The sequence below is a fragment of the Hippopotamus amphibius genome, chromosome 8, assembly GCF_030028045.1.
Source record: "Hippopotamus amphibius kiboko isolate mHipAmp2 chromosome 8, mHipAmp2.hap2, whole genome shotgun sequence".
In the NCBI taxonomy this organism is placed as follows: Eukaryota; Metazoa; Chordata; class Mammalia; order Artiodactyla; family Hippopotamidae; genus Hippopotamus; species Hippopotamus amphibius.
In genome coordinates this window covers 88,989,352-89,014,538 of record NC_080193.1, presented here as the reverse complement: position 1 = coordinate 89,014,538, position 25,187 = coordinate 88,989,352, and the positions used below count along the sequence as shown (strand labels likewise).

The 25,187-nt window shown below is 54.1% G+C and overlaps 1 protein-coding gene across 10 annotated transcripts in view; it reads right to left on the bottom strand.

The window, feature by feature from the left end:
* Positions 1–25,187, bottom strand: part of TNS1 (tensin 1) — a 225,851-nt gene that overhangs the window by 36,396 nt on the left and 164,268 nt on the right. For 8 of the 10 annotated variants that reach the window (XR_009055069.1, XM_057745122.1, XM_057745123.1 and 5 more), the window contains 2 exons: positions 10,116–11,687; positions 3,807–3,899 (listed from right to left, as the gene is read on the bottom strand). Coding sequence is in view for 9 of the 10 variants with exons in the window: in XM_057745122.1 (XP_057601105.1) it covers positions 3,807–3,899; positions 10,116–11,687 (1,665 nt within the window). In the remaining variant the exon portion in view is untranslated. The remainder of the gene's footprint in view (positions 1–3,806; positions 3,900–10,115; positions 11,688–25,187) is intronic. The other 2 variants (XM_057745131.1, XM_057745124.1) reach the window with 1 other exon arrangement.

The window sequence follows — 25,187 nt, the reverse complement described above, 5'->3', positions numbered from 1 at the left end:
AGGCTGGGAAGCCTTCCTACTTGTCTGAACAGCAGGCTGCCGTCTGCCGAGTCTAGGGACAGACACAGATGCTCACACACACACACAGTCACTCCAAGGCATGCACTCACACCATCCCATAATTAGGAGCCCCATCTGGAGAGCACTTGCAAATGCAGAAGGTACCCGGGTGGGGTGGTGTTTTGTTTTGTTTTGTTTTTTTGGGGGGGTGGTATTCTGAGGCCCCACTTCAGGCTCTCACCATCTCAACCAAGAAAAAATGAGCCCCAGCTGAAGACAGTAAACCAGACTCACAAACTGCTTTACCTAAAGCAAATAAACCCCCTGCCTCAAAGGACCCTTATTTTCAGAATAGAAAAATGGGGGTCGCATAGTCCTAACCAGGGGCTGCTATGAGCATTAACCCGGATGAAAGATGGGGCACGGCTCTAAAGGACTGAGCCGCACCCGGGGACCCTACAGCAATCCCAGGCTCCCAGCGGCCTGCACCCCCCATCACACGGGCAGGGCACCCCTGCCCTCAGCCATGCTTCCCCCACCCCTACCGACGCCCCAGCCCCCTCAGGCCTCCTGGGCAGCTTGGTCCAAAGCTGCTGCTGGTGCCACTCCTGGCAAAAACATTAGAGAGGAACAGACGTAGCCATTGATTTTCTAATAATAATTGTGACAAAGGAGGCCCATTTGGGAAAGGCTCCTGGGGTTTGGAACTAAGGTCAGCCCCAAGGTTAAAAGAAACACATTAGGGCTGTTCTCAGTTCCGGCTCGCCCAGCCTCGCAGCCTCTTTCTGCCAGATCCCTGTGCCTTTGCGAGGGGTGGCCAGTTTCCCTTTTTGGGGATCTGATGTCTGCCCTTGAAAAATGGGTCTGTTTCTATTCAAGGCCCTGACTCTCCCAGAGGGACAGAGAACCTTCTTCTCGATGCACCCAGGACATCCTCCACATTCAGCGGCCCGGGGAGGAGGCTGGGCTCTTGGAGGGGCTTCCAGGCTGTGGAGGATGTGAGACCTGGCCCCAGGCGGTCAGACGCTTGAGGGCAATCACACCTCTTCAACCCCCTCTCCACCACCACTGGAGTAGGACCGTCTCTGTCCAAAGGCAGGGGGATGGACAGGCTGCCGTCCAAAGAGCTAGGGTCCTGCAGGGCAGAGCCTCCCTCTGCAGAAGGGGGAGGACCCGGCATTCCACCCCCACGGGGACGGCCCCTCTCCCGCAGAGCGCCCCACGGCCCCAGTGGCCGGCCTGGGCTTCTCACATTCTTTGAACACAGTGTCCCACTGTTGTCCGCCTTGGCAGGCCCAGATCTACCCCGGAGTGCCTGCAGAGCCATGTTCCCTCTCTCTTGTCTCTCTCTACGGGAGGGGAGACAGGCCATGATAGAGCGGAGAGAAGAGAGCCCCACTGTTCTTCAGCCAAGCTGGGATGTCTGGACACAAGCTGACAGCCAGTGTCAGAGGGAGAACAGCCCTCCCTCATGCCCCAGAGACTGACGGATAATAAAAATAGACCCGTTCCCACCACCGGCCTCCTCCCCTCCACCACCCCAACCCCAGGACGTTCTGGGTGTCCTAGTCCCATCCCCTCTCTCAGGGCCTCTGTCTACGTGGCCCCCACACAGGCACACACGCACACGCACACACGCACGCACAGACACGCGTGGGCGCACGCAGCTTTAGCCCAGCAGGAAGAGCGGTAGGTCACAGTCACCCTCCGAACCTCTATGGTCAGCCCTCTCCCAGCAGGAGACCGAGGGCCAGAGGAAGCTCATGAAGAAAGGGGGAAAGAGAGGCAGGTGAGGGTCTCTGGAAGGTCCTTTCAGGAAAGCTGGTGAGTCCAGCCTCCCAGCCCTGCAGCACGAGGAGCGGCCAGAAAGCAGCCTTTAGGATAATAACACGCTACATCCAGAAGCCCTTCGTCGTCCTCCTAGGGCTGCTCACACACAGTGGGCATCGGGCCTTCCCTACCTCCTGGAGGACAGTGGTCACCTCAGCCCGGGGCCTCCACACTGACCACCAGAACTGAAGAGCAGGGCGCTGGAGCAGCCCCATCTCCCAGGGTCCTCGCTCTGCTCTGCAGGATGGGGCTGTGCTTGGGGGAACAGCTGGCTCCAAGGCTCCCCTAAAGTAGGCTGGACCTGAGGCCATGAATCCCCTTCATCACATACACACACACACACACACACACACACGCACTCACGCACGCACACGCACGCACATTTCTAGGGGCATAGCCCTAACACATCAGCACACCTGGTTAACAGACAGAGCATGGCTGCCCATCGCCCCCGGGTTCCATGGACAAATGCCCTGATGTCAGGCTTCATCACATGCCTCCCCTACACCCCCAGGCTGGCCGCTTCCACCCCCACAGACCCAGCTCTTCTTTCCAGCCTTCCAATTTCCAAAAGACTGGATTCCTCAGCTCCAGGTGGCGGGGCTGGGTGTCCGACTGCTGGCCTGGGGCTCCGGAAGGGAGGGGATCCGGGCGGCCACCTGCTGGGCCAGGGCACCAGAAAGCCACACGGCAACCACACTAGCAGCCCCAGGGCAAGCCATGCCAGCTCCCCTCAGGACCCCCCAGAATTGCCCAAACCCCCAGGCCCAGCTGAACACTGCACTCCCCACCACTGGACCGAGAAGAAGGTGGAGGGACAAGAGAGAAGGCGGACAGGGGGCATTCTGCTAGAGCCATCTCCCCATCATCCATGGACTGGGAGAAGGAGGGGCCGTGAAAGCACCAGATGTTGCCACTGGGAGTCACCACTTCCCAGCACCCCCTAAGCCTTTTCCCGGAACTGCTCAAGGCCACGGCGTGGGGTAAGCCCGAGCGTCTTCTCCCTGACCTGGGCCTCTGGGCTCTGAGGAGCAGGGAAAGGATGAGGTGATTCCCTCCCTGGGGCTAAAAGCCTACGGGTTTGTATGTCCAAGAGCTGGGGTGAGACGCCAGTGGACGACATCACCCTCAAACACAGCAACGTGACACTTGATAGAGGGTCCACCATATTGGGCACATGAAGCCACCAGCCAAAAGGCACATGGCAAGACCACTCTCCTCCACCTGTCACACGGGGAGACTGAGCTCAGCAATTCAGAGACCTGCCCGGGGGTGTCACAGAGGTGGTCACAGCAGAGCCAGGACCACACCCAGGACTTCTGAGTCTTGGCCGTGGGTCCTAGGATCAGAGAGTCAGGCTGAGGTCAGAGGGGGCGTCCTGTCCCCAGGGAGTGCTGGGCTCCAGAAGGGGCAGCGTGGCAGGTGCCGGAGCATCCCTCTGCGCTTTGTGCCCGCTGGCCCACGCAGAACACCGCCTGGCTCCGGCTGAGGCTCTGGCCAGGCAGCCCGGGTGATCTGGCCAAGGTGGCTGGAGAGCTGGGCTGTCCCACACCTTCACCGAGCACCCTTGTGGCAAAGGCCTGCGTGCCCACAGGGAGCCTGAAAGTTCCTCTAGTCACCCGGACCCTGTTCCCAGCAGGGAAGGCCAAGGCTGGAAGCATCAGGCCATGTCCATGCAGAAGTGGGAGCACTTGCTCATGCAGGGAGAAGGCAGGGAGGAGGGAGGGAGGAGGGAGAAGGAGTCAAGGACAAAGAAGGGAGCAGTGAGAAAAGAAGTAGGGGGTAAAGAGAAGAAAGAGATGGAAAGGAGAGGACAGAAGAGGGAGAGGAAGAAAAGTGAGGACAAAATGGGAAATGAGGAGGTAGAAGAAAGTGGGCAAAAAATTTGGAGGAACAGCAGATGAAGGAGGAAGGGAGGAGAGAGAAACAGAGAGCTCAGGTGAGTTACAAACGGGGGAGGGGGGAGAAGAACGAACCAGAGAGAGAGGAAGACCGGAGCCCGTGGAGAGGAGGGTGCCCGGAGCCGGAAACGACACTCTGCCCAGCGCCCTGCAGCCTGGCGTTGTACGCTGCCCACCCCACCCCAGGGAGCCGGCAGCGGGTAGGCAAGCAGGGAGGGGAGGCGGGGGGAGGGGGAGGACACCCGGCAAGGAAGGCGCCACGCCCATGGCATGGGACAGATGGACACGGGACACACGGAGAACGCCAGGGACAAGGCATTTAACAAGACAAAACAAAACAAAAACAAAGAGAAAATCAAGATTAGTCAGGGTTCTGAGTCTGGGATCTGGCCACACGCTGGAGGGAGGCGGGCAGGGTGTCAGACAAGAAGAGAGGGTGGATCCAGGGTCTCACTTCTCCAAAGGGAAGGTGGACTTTCTGCTGTCCGGCAGGATGCTACCCACGTCTCTCTTTTCTAACCCCAGCGTGGAGCAGGAAGGTGCTGGCCAGGGACGAGGAGATTTCAATCCTGTGGCCCCACACCTCACCCACCCTCAGAGTCAGCATAACCCCATCCCAGGACCTCTCTCCTCTCATGGCCACCTGCCTCTTCCTGGACTCGGCAGTGACCTTACAAGTCTGAGCCCAAGGGTCATCTTCACGAGCCTCGGGGCATCCCTGGGCCCTTCATTATTCTGTCACACACCCCTTAGTAATCCTCTTCCATGGGAGCCACTTAGGATTGTCTACTCCTGCCCCAAACTGCTGGGCACCACTGAAAAATCCTTAAGATGAGCCTGCCTGGATGCACTGTAAGGACCTCTGATGTCCTTTTATCCCCCCAGCTGACTCCAACCCATCTCACACCACAAGAGCTGCACAGTGGCCAATATTACCCCTTCCTGCCTTCCAGGGAACCACACCCTTTGAGTTTCCTCCACTTCAAAAGCTGCTCCACGGCAGTTTCTTTGCTGGTTCCTCCTCATGTCTCCAATCACTAAATGGTCAAAGCTCCAGAACTCAACGCTTCTCTATCTGTGCTAACCCCCTGGGTGATATCGTGCAGTGCCTCACTTCACATGACATCATATACCGACAACTCCCACATCTGCAAGCTCCAATCTCTCCCCCATAAACTCCTGACTCACACATCCAACTATCTTGGACATTTCATGGGCATCTCAAATCCAATGTGGCCAAAATCACACTTCTGATAGTGCCTCTAAGCCTGCTCTTCCCACACTCTTCTCTGTCTCAGTAAAGAGCAACTACATCCTTTAGTTGCTCAGGCCAGAAATCTTGACTTTTCCTTCTCTCGCATCCCAAGCCTAGTCTCTCTGTAAATATTGATAGTTACACCTCCAAAATATGTCTACAATCTGAGTATGTCTCACCATCTCCAGATACCATCCTGATCAATAGCACCAGCCTCGCAACTGGTCTCTCGCCTTCCATCCTGGCCACAATGATGTTTTTAGAACAAGTCAGATGATGTCACTCTTCTGCCCAAATCCTTCCTAAGGCCTCTCACACCATGCAGAGTATAAGCCAAAGTTCTTACGATCACCTACAAGGCCCACGAAAGCTGGTCCCCATTCTCATCCCCTCTCTAATTTCCGGCCCCCTACATCCCATGTGTTGGGCACACTCCTGCCTCAGGATCATTGCACATGCTATTCCATCTGGCACATTCCCTGCCCGCCCAGTGAAGCCTTTTCCCTGATCATCCAACCATCCCCCAACCCTTTACCCCTCACTGGCATTTCACTGCTTTATTTATCTCTATGGCACTTATCACCCATCTGACATATTATATGTGTGTTTGCTTATTTGTTTATTGTCCTTTTCCACCTCTTAAAAAAAGGATCTTTATCTCTTTTGTTTACCACCATTTTTCCAGAGCCTAGGCTAGCGTGCAGCATGGATTAACAGCACATATTGAGTGAATGATGGAATGGGCCTTGATCTCATCTCCTATTTCCATGATGAAATATAAAAATTGGGCTCTCAATTCAAGCTCCCAAAGCTTGACACCAATACCTCCCTATTTCTGTATCCATCCTCTATTCTTATTTCATGAAGAGGTACCTCACCTCCTGGTTGAGCCTAAATTATCCACCTGGGTTCCTAAGCCTATCCCCACTTACCTCCTTAGAAACCTATTCTATCAATTTCTTTCTCTCTCTCATATCTTTTTCTTCTCCGTCTTCCCTCCATATTCAACCTCTCTCTCCTCCTCCTCTAAACACATTCTCATGGCTCCTATATTCATAGAAAGACGTGCTCGGTATCTTGCTACCCTCTTTAGCTACCACCCTCTTCCCTTTTATCACAAAACCATTCAAAAGAGTAGTTGGTATGCTGTCTGCACCCTCTCATCTCTCACTCCTCAAACCTTCAGTCTGGTTTCTGTCACCACCACTCTACTGAAAATATGCCTTTGAAAATCACTGGAGCCACATAACTGGCAAGCCCAGTGAATCTTCCTGAATCCTCCTCCTCATGCTCTCTGCACAGGCACATTGCTAACCTCCCACCCCTCCTCCTGGAAACTCTTTACTATTCTGACTTCTGTGATGACCCACTGTCCCAGTGTCCTCTCTCTGTCCTGAACATTTGTTCTCAGTCCCCTTATGGCCTCCATTCCCTCATGTCCATTTCATTCTAAGTTCTTTCCTCTCCATGCCTTCTGGCATATAGAGATCTCATCCATGCCCAAAGTTTTAACCTTCACTTTTGTGAGGATGACTCCCAAATCTATAGCTCTTTCCACTCTTTCAAGCTCCAATTCCTATTGCCTTCCATACATCTCTACCTGGAGGCTCTACTATCACTCAAATTCAACATATCTAATACTGAGGTCTTCATCTTACACCAAACCTGCTCCTCCTCCTAACTCTGGCTTATTAATGGAACCATCATTCTGTTTCTGTTCATGGAGCCTTAGAATTATCTTTGATGTCTCCCTCTTTTGCACCTACTACATCCAATCAACTTGTAAATGCACCAGTTCTCATCCCACCACAGCTTCCTTGGCACCCATCTCTTCTTTTTCATTTCCATGGTCAGCACCCTAATTCAGTCCCCATCACCCAGGTTAGCTAATAAGCGCCTAGCATCCTAGCTCCCAGCTCAAAGTCTCTCCCCTTTTGGATCCTTCCTGCCCAGACCCACCAGATATATCTTCCTAAACTACAGCCCTGATCATGGCATCCTCTCCTAAAACACAGTAATGGCTTCCTACACTGCCACTAGGTAAGAGTCACGCTCCTTAGACTGGTATATAAAACCAAACAGACACAGGCCCCACCTTTCTTAGCTCTCTCTCACACAGCCTATATGCTCTCAATCCACTCCATTCTTCAAACATGTCTTACATTTTCCTATCTTCATTATGAGCCCTCTCTCTCCAATGACCTCACCCATTTTCAAAATCCTACCCATCTTCCAAGGCTCTATTTAAAACCCACACTCAACAAATAGCCTCCCCAATCTCTCCAGATGATAGTGATCTTCCCTTTTTCTTCATTCCCATAGAACTTTCTTCATACCTCTCTTATTACAAATAACTTCATTTTACAGTTCCAGTTTTTTCCCCCTTACTAAACTCTAGACTCCTTAAGGATAAGATCAACATCTGATTTCCAACATGCACTGAAATCTCTACCTCTAAAGACACCTGAGATCAGCCCAGTCACAGAATCAGGATCATAAGATAACTTGATTGGACTCAACAACTCTGACTCTTATTTCTTTTTCTTGTCTTATTGCACTGGCTAGGATATCCAATACAATGTTAAATGATAGTGGTGATAACAGGCATCTTTATTTTATCCTTGGTGTAACAGGAATACTTCTAATGTTTCAGAAGAAAGTGTGATGTGTGCTACAGGTTTCTGGTACCTACCCTTTATCAAGTTAAGAAAACTACCTCTACATATTCTGTGAGCTAAGCTGAAATAAGACATAAGGAATAGTTGGATCAAAGAGGGATGAACCAAGGACAGAGAACTGAAGAATAGCGCCAAGGAGGAAAAAGCAGACCTGGGGGAGAAAGGCCAGGAGAAACCAGATCATATTCATGACCATATAGAGGTTCTCCCTCAGATCTGAACTTTCTGAATTTCTCATGTTGAAGCCTACTTTCCAGTTTCTCACAGAAGAATGTAGAATGAGAAGAAATAGGTAGTGCTGAAAGTCTATCCCTTGGCTCCTAGACTGTTCTACAAATTAATCCTGCCAGTGCATCTTTATCTACACAAGCACTGCAGATAGCCTGAAGGGCTATTAAGGAAGTTGTGCAAGCAGGACCTGCTGACATAAGAAATACTGTTCATGGCAGGGCATGGACCCAATAGGCCCTTTGTAGCCCTGGAGACCAAATATAACTGTCCCCTCTACACATCTTATCCCTTCCCCTAACTGAGTCACTCACAGTTGGTGGAGGAGATGATAGCAGGGTTGGGGAACAAAGATACTGTGCCAACAATATCCTGGCCTCCCTATGACTTCTTGGCAGCCAAAACCTGAGCAGCTACAGGATATGGAGGTTGAGAGGCAAGACCTCAGAAACTGGTAGGAGAGAAAAGGCTGTGGGAGAGCCACTACAAGATGGACATCCTTCTGGAGCCATTAAAGTATGGCTTCCTTTTGAGCAAGCTCTGGAAAAGCTATACAGAAGGTTCTGCAAGGGGAAGGAAATTCATCCTGCTCACCCAGAGAAAAGCCCCTTGGATCCTGCCCATTATTAGACTAGAATGTCACTATTCCTCAGGCTACCACCCCAACTCTGTAAACTATTGGGAGGACCCATTCCTCTCCCTTCAACAAAACCAGGAGGAAAACAGTTTCTGCTGACAAGCCACATATTCCTTATCTCAGGGGCGCAGATGTGGACAAAAGTAGAAGACAGCAGCCCATGGGGACCACCCCATGGAGCATTCCACCCCTTGGATTATAAAGCTACTCATCTTATGCTTTGACTCTCTGGGTAAAGGCAATGATGGCAGGTGAAGCCCTTGATTGCCAATCTCCATAGTAGAAATACTGCCATTACGGCCAATTTCAAGTTACCAATAGTTGAACTGGAGGCTGTGTTCTGCTCTGAAGTACAGAAGCAGGGCCTCCATGCCTCCACACCAGGTCCTGGACTCAAACCCAATAGGCAACTGGTCTGGCCCCAGCTACTTCCCTAAATCCACCATCCATCCCCAGGGAGGGTGTATCCCTTCCTCCCTGCAGCTGGCATGGTGACTCAGCTTCCCCTAAATTTAGGAAAAAGGACGGAAGGCAGAGTCAGCTGCCCAGGCTCCCCTTCTGCTCCCTGACCACCCTGTCAGCTGAGGGGCTTGACACAAGGTCCCCATCACTCCAGGCTCTGGTCCACCCTGGCCTGGGCTTCATCTCCACGACAAAACCAACTCACAGGATTTCCCTCCCAGTTTGGCTGCCTGCAAGGAATGGTCACAGGCTTAGGCCAGAGGGAAGGAAGGGAGCCTTTCCTGCCCCTTTCAACATGGCCCTGGACACTCTGCCGTTTCTTGCCTTTATCTCCCCAATAAGTTCGTCTGGTTGCCCCACTCTCTCTCCTCTCTCTGAAGAATATAGCCCATTCTCTGATAGGAAATGAGGTTCTGCTTCTCAGTGTCTGCTTCCCATACAGAGATGGTCCTAAAGCAAGGACTAGCAGGACAGCTGAACAAGAAGATGGACCTTGGCCTCCCCAGAAACAGAGAAATATCTTGCAAGGACCCACTAAGATTGAACACTGAGATAGAACCCAAGGGCTTCAGGACACACTCTTAGGCATTGCTGTGCCTCTGAGAGGGTCCAAAAGGGAACTGGAGTCCACAGAGGCCTCCCTCCAACCTTTTCCAGGCCTTCTCCAATGGAGGCAGCTGCAGAGAGTATCTCCTCTCTGCCTAGAAAATTTGTACTCCAACCCTGGAGTCACCACCTCCAGGAAGCTTTCCCTGATTGCCCTAGGTGGTAAACCTTGCTTTCCAAAGTTCTGGGGCTTTGGTCCCCACCTCTGTTGTAGCACACATTGCACTCTGTTAGAATTATCTGTCTGTGTACATGCTCCCTCACTGGACCAAAAATTCCTGAAAGACACTGATCTTTGAACCTCAATGCCTGGCTGGGAGCCTAACAGGCAATGAATGCAGGAAGGGATGGCTGGCATGTGGGCTCCTGATATCCTTCCCCAGGCCAAAGCAACACCTGCTGAGGTGTGATGGTCATGCCTGCACCTCGCCCCAGCAAAACCAACCAAGACCCAAGAGGGAAGGTGTGGAGGGAATAAGGAGGGGATACCCAGCACTCATGGCCCTTGAGGCTCTTACCTGCTACCCGGTGGGCCACCAGCCCCTCTAGGTTCAATGGCTCCTCCTCTGGAGTTCGGGATGGGTCTGAAGTCACCTCCTTTGGTGGGAGCTGAGGCTGAGTGGTGAGGCCAGGGAGAGACGCTGGGGGCTGCTGAGAGCTTTGGGTGTTTGGAAGGAAGGCAGACGAGGAGGCAGAGGCAGCTGGGCTCTTTGGACGGTAACTCTGGTTGGGCCCAGTTAGACATGGCTGATAATCATAAGGTGAGTAAGGCCTGCCAGGAGGGACAGATTCCAGGGAAGCCCGTGGGGCTGGCTCAGGGGCTCCCAAGGAATGCCCGCCGGGGATGTAGCCAGATCTGGACTGGGTCAGTGGATGGGACTGGCAGGAGGAGCCATAGAGGGGCTGGGAGGAGAGCGGGGAAGCCCCCGGCCAGGCCCCGGGGACACTCTGGGACTTGTGCAGGGGAGCGGCGGCCGTGGCTGGCTCCAGATCCAGCATCAGCATGTTGAGGGTTTCGATGGACTGCTCGATCTCCTGCTGGGAGGCCGCCCGCGGGAACTCAGGGAGGCCAGGCATGGGGGGCTCTGCCAATGGCTGGGGGCTGGGCCTGCTGAGCCCGAGGCTCTCCAAGTGGACTCTTTCCTGCTGGCGAGGAGGTGGGCGAGGCTGCTGCTGCTGCTGCTGCTGCTGCTGCCAGGAATTCAGGCCCCTCTGCACAGCCTCCCGGCTGCTCCCCCCACGGGCTGGAGCTGGGGGCAGCTGGGGCTCAGGTTCCGGAAAGGACTGAGAGCGGAACATACCGCTGGGATCATGGCCATAGTGGGAGGTCGTCACTGACTGCGGCCAGGCTGGGTGAGGCCCCTCTCGCTGGTATCCAGCTAATCCCTCCTGTGCAGAGTAGGAGGGTCGCATGGGGGCAGGGTGGCCAGCCTGGGCAGGCGCCGCCCGGCTGGCAGACTCATAGGGGTAGCCCCCGCCATTGACCATAGGTTCCATGGGGTAGGGCTTGTCCAGACCGTTGGTCAGTGGGGACAGGGCCTCCGGGTAGCCCCCTTCACTGGTGTTGGTGACCCCATCCAGGGAGGACAGCGTGCCCATGCTGCCCACGCTGTGCCCATCCTGGTTGGGCAGCTCATCATCCAGGATGTCTGTCTCCCGCTCAGATGCCAAGGCCCCGCCGTTGACGTGAACCTGGGCCGGAACCACGTGGCGGCCGGAGGAGGGCGCAGCAGGGCCTCCCGCCGGGCGGGACCGGAGATGCTGGGCGTGGTACATGGTGCCTTGCTTCTCTCGCTCCAAGCCGAAGCCACTGAGCAGGCGGTCCAGCTCGCGCTTCTCCTCGGGACTCAGGGCAGCAGGGGCACTGGAGGGGCCGGGGACAGGCTCATCGGTCTTGTCTGTCTTGGTGGAGGCTGTGGAGTTGCCCGAGTCGCTGCTCACGGAGAGGGTGTGCTCCACGTGGTTGGGGGTGGCCGACAGAACGGGCCGCGTGGCATTGACTGCCCCGGTGCTGCCGTGCAGGGAGTCCTTCTTCTTCACCTTGGCATACAGGCTCCCGTCCAGGGGTCCCTGCGTGTGGCCCACAACCTCTACAAGAGAGGGACCGGAAGGGAGACAGACAGCAGGTGTCAGTGGGAGGCGGGACATCTTCTGTTCTCCCAAGGAAAGCAGCTGAAAGCTTCCCTCCCCAGGATCCCCAAAGGGAATCCTCTCAGCACCCCAAGATAGAGCCGAGGTGGCAAAAGGACCCTTTCCCCAGGCTTTTAAGCAGAGTCCTCCCCAATACCCGGGGTCAAGGCCAGGCAGTGGAGCCCAAAATTGGGCAGGGGTCCTAGGGGCAAGATGCCCCAGTCCAAAGCCTGGCTCTGGCATGGCACTCGCTTCCCAAGGACCTAGGGGTGCTGGGCCAGGATGGAGTCCAATAAAGCCAGCAGGCCCGGTGTCAAAGAGGATACCGTTTGCCTCCGAATGCCAGGCCCTGTGGGGATTCCGGAAAGGAGCTTCAGGGGCCAGGGTAGAGGGAACATCTTAGGGATCGAGAACACATAAGTAGATATTTTCATCAGGGAGAGGTGTTCCCTGTGTCATTTTGTCTGCAGACACTCTGGGGACCCCATGAGCAATACTTTCTCTGAAAGGAAAAAGTGAGCGCTGGATGGCTAGAGGCCAAAGCGCTGACTCAGGAACGAAGAACTTCCCCGCCCAGAGGAACTCAGTGATTTCACACCCTGTACAGTCAGCAGCCCAGCTTCCAGCATTCTCTCTCTCTCTCACACACACACACACACACACACACACACACACACACACACAGGCACCTCCCCAACCCCCACTCCAAGGCAGGCCACCCACTGGCAAGAAAAGAAAGCCCCCTCCCAAACACTGCACACACTCCAGCCCAGACACCAACAGTCACACACACACACACACACACACACACACACACAGAAAACCAGACACAAAGACACCCAGAGACACACAATCCCACCAGAAATCACCCAAATCAAACACTCAGACACGTGCACTCGTGGAGTACACCGGACACCTCCCCAGTCAGAAAGAGCGTGTGTGGATACAAACATGCAAATACTAAGATTAACAGCTAACACGCAGGGAACACTTTGCTACATGTACACATACATTATTTCCAATCCTGTGAGTCAGGGTTGTTACGCCTTGTTTTAATGATGGAGAAACTGAGATGTGAAACCATTTATTTGCAGATACATAGTACCTGGTGAGGCTGGGACTTTCCATCAGAACTAATTTAAAATTTAAAATAAAACTAAATTCAAATCAAAACTAAAGTAGAACTTCAAAGACCACACAATTTTTTATTATTCTACAAAGTCCTATCACACACACACACACACACACACACACACACACACACACACCCATAGCATAAACACATAAAAAGCAGCAATGCCCCCAAAATAAATACTTAAATTTAAAGCCACAAACATTTCAGAGAATACAAGCTCCTACCATGCCCAAGGATCAGCCCTCAGGCCAGAAGTGGCAGCGTCTAAAAATAAACACTCACATAGAAGCCCGCGGCCAAAAACAAGGGATCAGACAACCGCAAAACAGGAACGTCCTGATCAACATACACACACACAAACCACAGGCCAACCAAATGACGTCACCAGAGCACTAGCACCGAGATGCCCGACAAGGCACAGCATCCACACACACCCCCTGGGGGCTAGAGGCTCTGCCCACTCACTCAACTCTCCAGAACCACCTCTCTGCCCCCCGTTTTCCCTGGGGCTTTGGGACCTCAGCCAGCAGCAGATCCCAAGTGACACTGGACCAGAGTGTTGCTGCAGCCCAGGGCTCACAGGGGTGGCTCTGGTCTGAACTGGAAAGGGGTTTTGGCTGAGAAAGGTCTGATTCTCCGAAAGGCTGCCCCTTGTGCTGGGACCCCAAAAGGCCACTAAGATGCAGTTGGACACATGCTGCCTCTCCCAACTCACCTGGTATCATTTCTAAAGGGGCCGAAATACAGATGAGAGGCTGCCCCTTCTTCCAAAGAACCGGGCTCCATGTTATACACGTACGAAAAAGAGACCCTGGCTGGCTGTTTCCAGAAGAGAAAAGTATTGCAGACAGAAGGCTCTCATCCACTCAGCTTTTAGGGGGTGGTTCCTGTGAGGGTGGGCCCCTGACTCCATTTAATGAGAGTCTAAAGAGCTGTCTTTCCTTCTCACTGTGCCTGGAAAGCAGCTGGCCAATTCCTGGGCCCTGGCCCCAGTCTGCAGCCCACACTGTGAGACGACAGAGTATTCCTCCCGGGCCTGGGATCTCCTCCATCCCCTGAACCCCCTCATCTTCCAGGTCCAGGTGCACATAGTCCAGGAAGCAATGGTGGGTGGGGGGTGGGGGCGGCCAGGGCGGTATAGGAGCAAAGCAAAGGGTGGAGTGTCCAATGGCCCCCCATTTACACTCAGAAGGCAATGAGAACCACTGGGTGCAAACCAGCGCAGACCTGAGAGTAATCCTTCCTTCCAGGAGAAAGCAGGCCCACCCCAGCATCTCACTAGGGTTCATAAAAGAAAAGCTTTTGGCAAGAAAGATAAGAAAGCATCGTCCAAGACAGGGAGGGAGAATTCACACTGATTACCACTACCTGATATCTTGGCCCTCCTGGGCCAGGCCTCATGCTTCATCGACTTTGAAAATGCCAATATTAAACTTATTCTGCCGCATCATTTACCCCGACACTGGCTACTGTTTGCAGGAACAACATCAGGGTGATAACTGCCAGGCCACTAAGGCTTAGTAAGAAAATCGAAGAAGTGTAAACTGTTTAATTAAATCTTATTTGCCAAGTACAAATGGAAATGCCTATTTCTGATCTCAAAGAAGGGGCCGGCTGCTCCTGATGCCCAGAGCTGCCAGCACACTTCAGGCTGTTCTACACCTTCCTTGGGTCATCTTCCTTTTCAAATCAAGAGAAGAAACTGAGGACACCCAGGCCTGTCCCAGGTCTGTCAGCCCCCAAGAGGGCTCTGCTGAAATCCCAGCTCACTGGCACGACCTGAGGGGCATCAACCCCTGCTGCTCCCATGAGAGATGAAGGAAAATGCCCGTGTCCCCCACACTGTACAACATCATCCCCTTCTCCCCATCGACCACGGCCACATTAAGAGCTATTTACCAGGACCACAAGAAGCCGGAACACCATGTCGGTTTCAATCTATTAAGGCAGGAAGGGCAAAAGAGAGAGACGGGCAGAGCAAAAAGGAGGCGTGTAATAGAGTGGGGGAGGAGGAGAGGGGACTTTGAGGGGTGGGGGGAGATGGCTTCAAGGCTCTTAAGCTAAGGGGCCACCAGAGCCACCTTGAAGTCCCAGCAGCCTCTAGGGGCCCGGCCAGTACAGGTAAACCCATCTCAGACGAGCAGGAGTTGGACACCCAGTGGGAGGGGTCAGGGGATAGAGGGCGGGACCTGCCTGGATGCGGCTGTGGGTGCTGAGATGGGTGACAATGGAAACACAAGGTACAGGCAGCCCAGGGGGGAGCTGAGCTCCCAGGCCCCCAACCAGGCCAGCCTGGCCATCCTGCCCATTTCTCTGGGGAACTGGAGAAGTCCACAGTCTCTTCAAGGCCCTGCTTGCTTTGTCTAACTATGCCTAGCTCTTCCTAGCAGCTGCTCCAAGCCCTGGACTCCACCCTCAATGCAGAGCTCGATTGCACCAAGGGGCCCTTATTCCACGGCGGCCGTAATCCAGATCTGCGTGTCATGCTTCTGGAAAGCTCTGAGGAAAATCCCTAGCTGACTTGGACGTGGACCTACTCCCTACCCCCTACCCACTAGGTTCCCTCCAGTAAACTGCAGAAGTTTGCGTGTAGCTGGAAGCACAGCACAGGCCAGTATGCAGGAAAGGAAAGATGTGTCCGTCCCACACACTTCCAAAGGAACAAAAGAAATAAACATGGGATGCTAAGGTGATAAAGGGTTTGCGCAGTTGTTGTCTAATTGTGATGTTCATAAAAATCTCCTCCGGGGATTGTTAAAAAATATAGGTTCCAGAGTCCTATATTCAAAGATTTTCATGCGTAGGTCTAGGGTAGGGCCAAGAATCAGCATTTTAACTCTCTCAGAGGCTTCTGGGTAACATCTTGAGAAACCTTGACCCAGGTGGTCAGCGTTTTGAGCCCTGAGGTTAAAGACCTCCGCTGCTCTCACTAATGTCAAGTGGGGAGATGTTATTTATTTAGGTGTCAGAACAGACAGGCCAACCAGGAAAAGTAAAGGGTGCCAGCCTGGTGGACTGCAAGAGAGTGACTCAGTGAAGAGAGACCCCTCCCTGACCAAGAGCAGATCTGTTGTGCACAGTGAATGATTTATTTAGGTCTTCAGGATAGGGCCCTTCATGATAAAAAGTCCTTTGGGTCCACGTCCAGCAGAATAACAATTCATTAAAATACATTACCCGAAGCAGTGATGACCAACCAGCATGGAGAAAAGTCAGTGCAGTGCCGATAGGAGGAGGCACGGTGCCCACCCTGGACACAGGGGGTTTCGAGGCAGATGGGGGCCCCAGCGAGCCAGGAGGGACCCTCAGCTCCTTAAACATGGGAATGAGGCATCAAAATCCACGTGTGTCGGGGAGGCAGGTGAGCTTTGACAAACACTGAGGCTTGGCCAGGTGGCAGCCAAGAGAGCAAGTTCTGGGCGTATTGACCCTTTACGCACAACCTCTTCCCCAGCCATGGCAGGAGGTGGGCTGGGGCTGGGGCTGTTGAGAAGAAACATATGAAAGCCACAGGAAGGGTACCAGGGAGGCCAGAGGAATGGGGTTCTGGAGAGAAGGCAGAGGGGAAGCATCCCCTCCCTCCCCACCACTGCGCCAAATGCACCCATCACTCAGAAGGACGGCCCCCATCTTAATGGCTAACTCAGCTTGTGTCGACCACTTAATCACACGGAGCCCATCAGGTGAAGACTCAGATGCTTACTTGCAGGTTTGCTGAGTGACAGGATCCAGGAGCTGAGTACCCTGAGCTAGGCCTGGCACATCCAGGCACGCTAACCTCCCCCCTCTCCATTTCACAGCTCTCATCACCCGGAGTAAAGCCCAACCCTGCCCCGCCTTGCTGGACATGCAGACCTTTTATTATCTGGCCCCTGCCTGCCTTTTGAAACCTCACCTTTACTGTCCTCGATACTCCAAACACGCCCCACTCTACTCTTACTATTTATATGCTCCTGCCCACCCTGTACCTCCCACATCCCGCTCCCTCTCCTAAAAGGCCCCTCCCCACCCTGCTCCTGCAACTCCCAATCTCCCCCCTCCTTCAGGCTCAGTTTGAACCTCTCTAGGAAGCCTCCCTTGGCCTTACCCCTCTTCTACAGTCCTCCAGACTCGGATAAACTTTTTCATGTTCCCGTTGCCCTATTCCCATGACCGTAACACTGATCACCCACTGGAGGGTGTCCATGTTTGTCTTCCCCACTAAGCTCCTTGAGGAAGGCCTTTACTTCTTTACCTCTCTCCTCCAGTGCCTGGTTCCCAAACAGTACCATTCACAATGTGCTCTATGTGAACAGTGCCTCTTGGAGTTCAGTGCGCCACACACAGCGCTATACAGGATGGCCCTACAGAGCGCAGGGCCTAGCAGCTGTTAGATGTTCCAACAATGCTTCCTGCATGACACTAAATAAAGTCCTTTCAGCCCCTGAGATACTCTTCTTCCACTTGCACCCAGAGAAGTGGAAAATCAGGGATTCAAGGGGGACCCCAAGCTTCTCCCAAAGGCAAGAGACACATTGCGGCCAAAATATCAAGAGACAGGGATGCTTTACAGAGTTGGTGGCACAGGCTGGGCCCCACGGAGGTCCCTGTACATTGGCTGAGCCAGAGCCCACCCCACAGCATCCCCCACAGGACTCCTCAGCCACTCTCCAGCCCAGTCCAGGGGACATTCACTTTCCTAGCCAAGGACATCTTGGGGTATCTGATGAATTCCCCCCAAAATGCACAAGTACAAATTTTGTACATAATTTCAGAGGGGCGATGGACACCCAGGGGAGGTGTGTGAGGAGGGGTTAAGGGTGGAGAGGGCTGTGGCGAACCTAAGCCCCATGGTCGAGAGTGGCCTGGGCTCTTCCTGAGACGCCCAGGCAACGGCAGCAGGGACCTCCTGTGGCCCATGTGTGACAGTCCCGGACTCCACCCATGCTGACCTCCCCACCACACCCTCACAGCCAGCCAGGCCCTGAGGCAGCCCTTTGTTCGAAACACAGCTTGCAGAGAGTTCTGCAACTTCTCTAAATAGGAATGGGCTTCCCCAGAGATGCCGAAGAGCTTTAGGATTAGAGGTTGAAGAGAAGTCCCGAGTCTCTGAAGAGGAAGCACAGAGAGGAGACACAGCCTCTGAGAGGCGAAGAGGGCGGGCAACATGTGCCACCCAAGGGACTCAGGTTCACACCGGGAAGTACCCACTGGTGCCACGCCGACAGGCACGGGGCCCTGTGCGCAGGGACAGATGAGTCCGGGTGGGGCAAACAGACACCCGTCTTTCTTGTTTAGCAGCACTCACCGGGAACCCACTGCCTTTTCACAGAGGGGAGAGAACAAGACTCTTCCCAGGGCTGCTGTCAACCTTTTCACAGGTGGCTCGTTCCCTGGACAAGGGACCTCACAGGGTCACTCAAGAGCCTGCCTCTGTGGAGCCAGGGAGGGTCCACACCTGGCCACCTCTGCCAATCTGCTGGAGGCGGAGAAATGAGGAAAGAAAGAGGGATGCACTGAGCCCAGGGTCCAAACGGAGCTTCCCCATCTGAATTTCAGAAGATGGAGAGAGTCAGCATCCGAACAGAAACGGAAGCCAGAGCTGTCTCCCACCAGCGGCTCTTGCCCCGTGGCCCCTGGCCCTCAGAGGCAGCACGACGCAGGTCCGCTGAACCAAGGGAGCCTTTTCAAAGCCATGGGGTTGGGGGAGCTGAAGGGCCTGAGGGCTCGGGTAGTCCGCTGCCCACCCCTCATTTTACAGGACAGTGAGGCTCGGCACACTCTGGGAAACCCCCAAGGCCACCCAGCACGGCGGGCGCACAGACCGCCTTCCTGCCTCCAGGTTCAGTGCTCTTCCCCCAATGGCGCTTCAAGGTGAAGATGGCCAGAGGAGCCCGGGGGGCGGGGGAGACTCTCCAGCTGTGGCTGCAGACCAAGAACCCCACAATATCAGATACAGGGCTTGGTGCAGTGACGATGACAGACGCGTCCCCAGATCCTCCTCAGGAAGGACCCACACACTTTACACAGATACCATCTTACTTGAATTCCTCCAGAGAGAGGGAGTAGGGACAGAAAACCTCAGGGTGACCTTTCTTTCAGACGCGAGGGACCAGGGCCTGGAGGGTGAGTAACCTGCCCAGTCACAGGCCAGCCCACGCCTGCGGGGCGAACGTGAACTTGTAGGACCAGCCTCCTGACTCCAGCCTGGCCTTCAGCTCCCACGCCAGGCACTATAACCAGAGCCTGGCACTCCCACTCCCCGCCCTCGGCCTATCCGGGCAGCAGATATCACAGGCACACTCCGGACAGTAAAAATAGCTCCCGAGCCCACAACAACCGAAATCCTTCTCTGCCAGGCCGGGGCGCCCGCCTGGACACTCAGAGATCCCTGGCCAGGGGGACAGTCGAGCCGCCAAGAGCCCTGCCAAAGTTGGGAGAAAGCCACGAATGGGAGCCCACAGGAGGAATGGTCAGCCTGGGGGTGCCACGAAGTTCAGGCCACAGAACTGGGGGTGAGGGTGCTGTCCTGGATACACGGGAATGTTTCAGGGGCTAGTCCACGCGTCCATCACACGCACTCTGCCCAGCCCATTCTCTTCCATCATGAGCCATTACCCCAAAGAGTGAGGCCGGCTCAGACACACTGCCCCCTCCTCCACAGCCACCCCTCAGACCTAAGGTGGCAGCTCTTACATGTCCCAGGGCAGCGAGTCCAGGAGGGAGGCGGCCAGGTCGGGCCCCATCCACCTCCAAAGGCAGCACCAGGGTCCACAGCCCCACGCAGGCACATCCCCGGTCCAGGCGCATGCAGACCCCGGCCCCGGGCACAGAAGCTCCCCATCACCCTCTCCCCAGGTCCAGCAGGGAGCCACACAGGCCACAGGCAGCAGACACAGCTGCCCAGCAGACACTTACCCTCTGGACGAAGAGGGAGCAAGAGGAGGGAAAAGAAGCACTCTGAACTGATCTCCGCTCCTTGTACCTCAAGTTTCAAATAATTCCTCCATGGCTGCAGCTCCCAGCGCTGTCTGTGTCCTACTCAGGCTCCCTCGGACTGTCAGGGGTGGGAGGAGCAAGTGCCGCCTGCCTGCCCATGCACACACACACACACACACACACACACATACACACACACACACCACTCCCTCGCTCCGGCTCTCGCTCGCTCTCTCTCTCCCCCTCTCGGCTCTGCGCTCTCTGCCTCGCTCTGGCTTGTAGGAAGCCAGTGGGATAAAACTCTGTCTGTAATTTCAGCCAGCTGGGTCCCCAGGGCTTCACTTATCATCCTGTAGCTATGCAGCTCTTGAATGACATCACAGTGGCTTCCCAAGCCCTCCACACGGAGTGAGAAGTGGCCGGGCCAGCCCAGCTCCGGCCCCAGCTCCATCCTAGCCCAGCAACAGCCCCAGCCCAGTACAGGCCCAGTGCAGCCCAGCACAGCCTCAGAACTGCCCTGGCCTGGCCCCAGTCCCAAACCCACTGCGGCCCCAGGACCCAGAGGAAAAGTGGTAGCAAAGCAGCTGGGATGTGAAGGAGAGGGAAGGGTGAGAGCTCCTATGAGGTACTGAGATTTATTTCCCCAAATTTTTCCACATTTTTTTCCCATTCTCAGCAAATGAAAGGCAGAGCAGATGACAACAATTTTCCAGCTGCTGAACAATAAGGTGGAAATCTTTTTTTCCTCTCTCTCCCCCTCCTTCCCCCCCACAGGGCAGCGTCTAGGAGCCAGGACACTTCCTTGGCTTATAAAAGGGGAAAAAACTCCACAAGCTCCTGTATTTCCCAGAGGTGACCACAGGGCCTAAATGGAGGGACTGGGGTATCATGCAGGCAGGCTGCTGGGAGGGGGATGGGAGCCTCAACGTGCGATCCTCGGGGCAAAGCTTTGGATCCTGGCCCAGGAAACGTGACCGTTTTTGAGGCCTGACTTTGGGAAGGCCAGTGGCTCTCTGGCCTAGGACATTGATCTGCCAGGCCGCCTGAGACGCCTCCAGGTGACTGGCTATTGGTTCTCAGTGTGTTCCCACCTGTGACGATCAGGGAGGCAGGCAGGATAACTTTTTGGAGTGTCGGTGACACCCACCCTCACACCCAAGCACCCAGATCCAAAAGAGCCCCCTCAGCCAGAAGCCACACGAGCCGCCCCAAAGACGCCATCAACATCGCGGTGTGCCCTCGAAAGTACCAGCAGTCCCTAACTGACAGCAGGACACCCACTCCCATCTCTTATTTGCACATCCACTGAATGTCCCAACCCAAGTCCCATAGGCGGTAGAGATGGCCTGGGAGTTGCAGCCCGGCCAGGAGGGACTTCAGGGCCTGGCGTCTCCTCGCCAGAGCGCCGGTGAGCCTGCCCCCCGGAAGTGCTTCTGCAGCCGCCGCACGCGGATGCTTAGACTTTCCACAACCAGGTCGGGCACTGCAGGCCTAGCAGGGAGAGGCATGCCGGGTGCAGGCCACCTGCTTCTCCCTCTTCGGAGCAGATACCTCACCCCTAGCTCCCTCCCCGCTGCCAGCATCACTGGCTGCTTCTTTCTGAGCGTTAAGAAGGAAAATAAGGGGAAGAACAAAAATGGTGCCCTGTACTCTGGCCCCTGCCCTATCTTAACAGCATCTTCACTGATGAGATGGGGGAGGCCCCCAGCCCAGGGTCAAAGACGTCACAGAAACCATCAAGAATGGGGCAGGGAGAAGAGAGGTTCCATGCCTCAAGCTCCAAACTAGGGGCAGGAGGACTTTCAACTTTCCCAGCGCAGGATGGTTGTAAGACCACAATTTGGACAAATGACTGTAATTATCTCCTACCTTCATGGAGCCTTCTAGAACTAATTGACAAACCCCAGGCTTTTGAAAGGGTTAAGGTCAACTGGTCCACCTACTTGTCCGTACCCCCTACAGCAATGTTAACCTGGATTTTACGTGCATACAGCCTTCATGTTTATCTGCACATATGAATTCCATCAATAGTATTATTTTTATAAGATTTTGTAAAACTTGTAAAATAAAGGTAACTTCAAGTAGTTTGAAGCATCAATACCCATATCGCAGATGTGCTGTGAAAGCTAATACACATTCTCTTCTAATATGCACGCACATAAGCTCACCTAAAACCATTTCATATAGAATTACCAGCGTGGTCCACGTACCATACTTTGGAAACACCACCACATAACAGTCTCTGTAATTAGCAACCCGATCCCATGGTTCTCTGCTACCATCCAGGGACTGGCTGCACCAGAAGCCTCTGGGGAGTTTTATGAAAACCCTGACACACACCACACCCCCCGGCCCCACCCCAGACTTCCAGAGGCCGAATTGTCAGGGGTGGGGCCTGGGAATCTGAATTGTAAAACATTCTCCAGTTGAGAATGCTAGGCGGCCAGGTTTGGCAAAAAATGGTCCTAGCTGTACTTAACTGTTTTCAATTATAGGCATCTTACTATCTACCCCAAAAGCCCATTTCATTATTAGATGGCTCTAACAGGTAGACTTTAGCTCCCTGACTTTTCCACTAGCCTTGTGGTGCCTCACGGGGTGGCTCAGACAAGCCAAATTTCTGCCACATGAGAGCTTCAGACACTGAATGTGATGTGCACGTCCTCCCGAGTCTCTCCTTTGACAGGCAAACCTTCCCCACCCCCATCCCCAAAGTCCCTGAGCCCGCCGTACCTCCCTTTGCTTCTCTTCACCACCTGAGCACTTGTTAGCAGTGTTTTTTCTCACTCTGAAGCAAGGGACAACCTATGAGGGCTCTCTGACCTATGAGGAGTACCACAGGCCTATCACCTCCCAGTTTCTGGAAACCATGCCTTTAATAATGCAACCTAAAGTTATACCCAGCCCTTCCAACTCGTTTCACTTCAGCATCTGCCAGGAACCAGTGGCTAAGAACACAGGCTTACAGGTCAAGAAGACACTGGCTTAAATGCAGACACTACTACTTACTAGCTTAGTGCAACCTTGGATTGATTACTTAATTTTTCTGAGCTTCAGTTTCTTTATGTATAAAATGGTTTTCTCAGAGAGTATGGCAAAGACCAATACAATGTGTGCAAAGTATGCAGCATAGCAAAAAGCACACAGAGGTGCTCTAAATGAGGCAGCCGTGTTTAGACAACCACCACCACTGCAACATCTGCTTCCCCATCCTCCTCTCCTGCCTGGCCCCACCCTGAGCAGCACCTCAATGACCCCAGCTCACTGGGCCCAGATGAAATACACCCAATGCTTAAGCTTCAGGACTTATCCTTTGGCCCGTCCTTTCTCTACTCAAAGATCATGGCATCAAGTGTCCAACAGAGAAGAGTCTCACAAAACAGCCCAGACTCTGAGGATGTGATGTTGTTCAATCAACAAACACTGCGACTGTCCCGGCATCAGTTACTGCCACCAGTATGCCCCAAAGTGCCACGCCCTCTCCCACCTCCAGAGGTGGCTTCAACACCAAAGACTGTGAGCAGGGAGGGATGGCATCTTTCCAGACCTGGCTTTTTGCTCTTTCTCTTAAGAACTAAATGGCTGAGTGTTTTGGTTTCCAAGCAGCCCAATCCTAGAACAGAAGCAGGAAGCAGAATAGAGTGTCTTCAAGGACAGGCTGCTTCAGGTGGGAGAGGTAAGGTCCCAGAGACAAGGGGCTGAGAAGACAGCTAGACTAATGGTCCTCCTGCAGGGAGATATGCTCCCCAGGGACATGTGGCAATGGCTGGAAATATCTGGTGTTGTCACTTCAAGAAGAAATGCTATTGGCATCCAATGGGTAGAGATGCTGCTAAACATCCTCCAATGCACAGGCAGGACAGTCCCTACAACAGTCCCATGTCCAAAGTCAATGGCACTACGGCCAAGATACCCCGAGACAGACAGAGGGCAGAGGGAGTTTGGGGTGTGAGAGACAGAGCTCAGGACTGAGTCAGGAGTCCCAGGTCCCAATCCCAGCTGGAACACTGACTCACCATGAGACCTTGGCCAACCCATTTCCTGGAGCTCAGTTTCCAAAGTAGTCAAACGAAACAGAAGAGCAAGATGAGCTTTGAACTCTCAAACTTCTGGTTCTAAGCAGAACACAAGGTGGAGGGGAAAGGCCTGGGCATCCCAAGGGTCAAGGTGTGAAGGTCTGGGGGAAAAGGGAGGGCCCAGAGGAGAGCCGCTGCCTGGGCCAGGTACAGCGTGGGGTGTGACATAGAAACAAGTCACAGACCCCCGCAGGACCTCCTCCGCACCTCCCAGCCCAGCGCAGAGGGAAGGCAGGCTGACCCAGAGTGCAGGGCACTGCTCGTGTGGTCCCAGCCTTCCAGGGTCTCCACCCGGTGCCCCAGGAAGGTGGCGGACAGGGCCAGGCTCGGGAACGTGCTCCCCAAGAGTCGGGCAGGAGCCTCAGCACCAGAGGATCACGCAGGAAGGGAATCGCCAGGCGGATGGCTGAGCTGGACAAGAGTTAGGGCAGATCCACTCACCTCCCTCCCACCTCTCCCCACTCGGATTGTCCACCGGGGCCTCGACGCCATCTCAGTAGAGTCCTCACTTGGGAAGGATGGAGGGAGAGTGGGGAGAGCGGCCGTGGGGCTTGGGGAGCCAAGAAGAATGAGCCAGCACAATGGAGCGGGGCATGTGCATTTTAACTACGCGTCTGCTCGTTAATGGATGTTCTCTCTTTTGCTTCCACAACTGCCCTTAGAGGTAGATCCCTGACAGAGAGACTGAGGCTTAGAGGCTGTGGCTTGCTCAAGATCACATGGCCAGTCTCACTCCGACGCTCAAGTTCTTTCTGCTTCCCAGAGAGGAAGGAGGAAGGAAGGAGAGGGATGCGCAAAGGATGAGAACTTGGAGGATCCAACAGGATGAAGGGAATGGAGAGTGATGAGGAAATCACAATGCTGGTTTAGAACAACCGGCCCAGATCCCGCCATCCAAGTGGGTGCTGTCCCCATCAAACTGGTCCTTGGGAATCTTTATGCCTGTATCCCTACAATGCTGCCAGGGTTCAAAGCATTTCTGGAAACTCATAGGGAACTGCCTCAGAGCTGCTTCACAACTCACACATGAACCTACCTCTGCACTTAAAGGTCAACCCCAGATCAGCGGTATTTAACAGGCCCATTAAGCACCTCACATAAGTACTGGTTACCAGACTGGTAACCAGTCTGGTTTTATAATGACAGCTCTCCTCACTCTGTGGGGGTGTGCAGTGGGGGTGTTTGCAGAGGGCTCTCTGTGGTTCCACTTCTGAGTGGGTGTGGGGATGGGGGTGGGTGGGGAATCTGGGTGGTCTCCACCTCCTTTCTCAAACGGACCCCTCTGTGTGCGTGAGTATAAGGAGGCTCAGGTGGGCATCTCCGTGGGGGCC